Raw genomic sequence first — 4,347 nt, forward strand, 5'->3', positions numbered from 1 at the left:
GGGTAACTTGCATCAACCTTTTTTTCCTAGCTTGTCGCACCGTACCATATAAATAGACCATGAACAATCAATTTATTGAGTGGCTCCTGAAAAACAAGCAGGAATATCTAAAATGTATCCCAAAGGGCCATACATACATACCACCTAAAAACAAGATTATATTTAATTTACAACACAACTTTGCTCTTCCATCAGAAAGACACGTATCCCTGGATACCACATCTCTAAGGTTTCTCAGCTCCTTAAACTACACAAAAGTTGCATTATAGTGGTGGTATTGCCATAGAAACCCAATGGTAGCAATAAGTGGTAGGTGACCTTTGGCTTTGTAGCTGAATATAATGTATTTTTCTTATTGTCTTCTAAAGGAAAATTATCTCAATATCAAATAGAACCAGAAAATATACTCAGTCTATATGAAAAAATTTGCAAAAAGAAAAGGCTCTAAATCAATTGAAAAAAGTACATTAGAAATAGATGTGAATCCCAGCAACTTAAAGTGACGTTAAGGAATGTATCATGTAGTAGCAATCTGCTGGGATTTCTGGGAGAACAGAATGTAAAATTCACCCAAATCCATATTTTAGCAGTCGATGAGGCTCCACCATAAATTATGGGCACAGTAACACATAAAGCAATATTTGGTACTTGGATCATTACAGCATTCTGTTACACTAATGTTTTCACTTATAGACTGAAGACCTTTACATATACAGAAGTGAAATAAGGAATAAACTAGGAGATTTCATTAAGAATGATAGGTGATATGAGACATGACTTTTACATTGCCACTTGCCCATCTCCAGGGAAGACTATATTAAAATGTGGCCCAGGTGTACTTACAAAATTTTTTTTCTAAAGAAAATGCACATACCCTGATCTAACACTTGCTCCTCTTCTCTTTTAGGCTGTTGTTGTATATTTCTTTCTTCATGTTCCTTCATACCTTTAACAAAAATAAATAAATAAATAAATCATACATTTTAAAAATGTAGTTTCCAGCAGCTTCCTGAAGTTATATGCAAGGGCACAAATACGTACCATGGTGACTGCCATGTCCCATCATTACCATGTCAGGACTAACAGGGACTGGGATATTGGCTATCTCTGGGATGTGATGAAATAAAGATGGGTCCCCCGTCCGCACACATGTCATGTAAGAGTTGGCGTGGGCGGCCTCCATGTAATACATAATATACAAGTTGCACATTTCATCACTGGAAGTTCCTCTGTTAGAAAGCAAGAGACAACAAATTAGAACACATACACACTTCTACCATGCCTCTCTAATAAAACATGCAGATACAGTCAGACAAAAGATACAATGTCCAGCAACTACTGGCTTATAATGATATTGGCCTGGTTGTGGAATTATCACACATACTTCATATCCTGGCTGTAATTTTACAAGTCCCAAAAAACAATTATGCTGTTAAAGTTATTTAATAAGACGATGAATGGATTTAAATACCAGACACAAGCCTGTCCCAGAATGACACTTAAATACAAAATGATCAGACGTCTGGAAGAATGCATGACTTCCATTTAAAATGACCACTTCTTTTCACCTATTCTTTCCTTCTGTCCTCACTTTGGACACCATTGCATTTACACTAGCTCTTTATCTTAAACTAGCTACCAGACAGGGTACAATATAATTGTACAAACTCATTTAGATTTACTGAACTAAGTTATGTGAATGCCTGCCTAAACATTTGTATCCAATACTCCGGAATAGATGAATTTTCCAATCAGACAAACTTAAATTTGTATTGTGACTACGGTTTCTGCGTATGAGTGTCAACTTTGACACTGCACTGACTTTATAATGTTGAACTATCCCTACATTTTTTCTCTCCAATCTATGTATAGGAAACCAAGTATGGAATTCGCCATCCCAAACAATCCCACAGTCATCCAATCCTATAAGTTTCAGCTATGCCTTTAAAACATATTGCATTGTTTAGATAAGACCACCACAGTCAGAGGAGCAAGTAAGTCAGAATGGGTGACTGGCTGAATGAAATAACAAGATAGGAGCTAGCTTATATGATTGGCTGAACAAGATGAAATGAGAGAACACAGATCCTTCCAATCAAAGCAAAGACTGTGGTTGACAAGGATGGACACACTCTTACCAAATCAAATCCCAAAAACTTACCTCCCTCCTTCCCAGCCCGTAGAAAAATTGTCTTGTGTTTGCACTGGCTCATGGTGCAAAAAAAGGAGCTGCTTGCTCGACAGCATCCTATTGTCGATCATCAACATGTTCCTTATATTGCTATACCTAATATTAAGTAAAACTACTTGGGTAGCTCAGTAATTCCACCCTATTTTAAAATAATGTAATGGGACACAAATAGCATTTTGTACTAAAAAAAAAAAAAAGTTGAAGATAATTTGCTTCAAAGTGTGTAGCTCTACTAGTTTTTGTAAATATTCTGTTTCTATGTTAATTCTTGTATGTTCATTTTTAGTAATAAGAAAGGAGTAATGATAACACAACTGATCATAAAACATATAGATAAGTGGTCCATGGATATTACAGAACAGACAAGTTTGATTACTGGCGTCTATTACAGTTTTCTTTACCAAATACATCACTCGGTTGATGGAAAGTATTGTGCGTTATTTATATATTCTTCATTTTTGCTTAATGAAGCATAGCATCCTGGTCTATGGATGATGTAATCCAGGATTAGCAAACATCAGTCACTGATCAATCCATATGTGTAATTTATAAACCTTTAGGAATATCATATTTGGCAGCATAATTTTGTTTGGAATGACGGTTTAAGAAGGAGTTTTTCTTGAATTTTCAAGGGAAAGTCATTTGGATTGCAGCTCAGTAGGCAATTACGTGCATCAATTCTTGAACATTTTCCAGTTACTTTGGAGTTTGCTTAGCATTTCAAAGAGAATAAGGAAATAATTATAGGGAACAGAAAAAGGGAAAAGCCTGAAGAGGAAATTAATCTTATGTGGGTTCAGGTCCTAATCTAAAACACAAAATATAAAAAACACTAAACTGTAGTGTAACAACTTCTTGTTGAATCGAAGGTCTTTTTCAACTAGAATTGTGTGACCATAATTAGCTTAAAGGGAAAGTAAAATCTATTCAATGACAGTAATTTCACTGAGCCAGTCATACTTCCCCATTAACTGCTCATCTAGCACAATAAAAAAAGAATCAGTCTTGGAAAAAAAGAACATAAAGATTAAAATGAATTTATAAACTAATATTTTAAATATACAGATTCCCAAGGTGTAGTTATGGAGAATATGCAGCATTGTAAGGATACATTAACACGTGCAATGGTTCTCGTCCAATAATCGGCTCAGGGCTGATTTTGGATGAGAATCCTGCATTTCTACAGTGCTCGTCATCCATTGTCCCAATGACCGTCCTGGCATATCCAGATGATGGACAATAAACGATCGTAACGAAAGTGAAGGGGAGAGAGCGCAGTGGGATGCCGCTTTGTGGTTCTCCCACTCCCGTCTCCATAGGCCAGAGCGGTGCTGTATGTACAGCACTAATTCATGCATGGCGCAGTTGTTTGTTGTTGGCAAGGATGGTGAAAGATCCTTTCCAATGCCAATAGTTGCACGTGTGTACTTGGCCTAAGGCACAGCTAAAACTTTGCATTGAGCTGTATATGGGAGGGGGTCACTACTGTTTTCAGATACATAAACAACAGTCTTTCTACATCAAAGAAGCAAACTGAGAGCCTACAAAATGTGAAAAGAAACCAAAGGAGGTCTGAATTGCCGAATCAAAAGCACAGTATTATTATGGGTTGTTTCACTTTAGTCTTGCACTTGGAAAAAAAAAAAAACAATTCTGAGTCTTTTAGGTAAATTCACAGACTTTGTGTTTAATACTATATGCAAAAAGCCTAGGACAAGACCATTAAGGATTCACTAAATAGGATAACATTTAAACCTAAGCAAAACAAAAATGTTTGTGTGGTGGCTGCTTTCTTTTCTATACTTTGCAAACTAATAATAATTTAGGCAAGTACAAAAAAATACTGCCAGAAATGCAGTACTCTTCTTCCATCATCTGTTGTTTAAAGAAAGCACCATATTTGTATTGTGTAACCTAATATCATCAATCAATAATACAATAGAGATAAACAAAGGCAGAAATGTTTAAAGCCCAACCTGTGTAACAACCATGGATGCCCTCATAGACACAGTGGTTGAAAAATAATGGTTATGCAAAGAGGAAATGTTTGTTGAAAAAGCTTTAAAAAGAAAACCAATGCAGTCACTATATATAAGGACCGATAGGATAAAATACATTTATTTTAAGAAATGTATCAAATACAACCATGATACTAT

The 4,347-nt window shown here is 35.7% G+C and overlaps 1 protein-coding gene across 1 annotated transcript in view; it reads right to left on the reverse strand.

Moving 5' to 3' along the window:
* Positions 1–4,347, reverse strand: part of PAM (peptidylglycine alpha-amidating monooxygenase) — a 105,806-nt gene that overhangs the window by 33,921 nt on the left and 67,538 nt on the right. The window contains exons 13-14 of the mRNA XM_072413954.1: positions 1,042–1,229; positions 875–946 (exon numbers count right to left, since the gene is read on the reverse strand). Coding sequence (XP_072270055.1) covers positions 875–946; positions 1,042–1,229 — 260 coding nt within the window. The remainder of the gene's footprint in view (positions 1–874; positions 947–1,041; positions 1,230–4,347) is intronic.

The sequence above is a fragment of the Pyxicephalus adspersus genome, chromosome 6 (genome assembly GCF_032062135.1).
Source record: "Pyxicephalus adspersus chromosome 6, UCB_Pads_2.0, whole genome shotgun sequence".
Classification (NCBI taxonomy): Eukaryota; Metazoa; Chordata; class Amphibia; order Anura; family Pyxicephalidae; genus Pyxicephalus; species Pyxicephalus adspersus.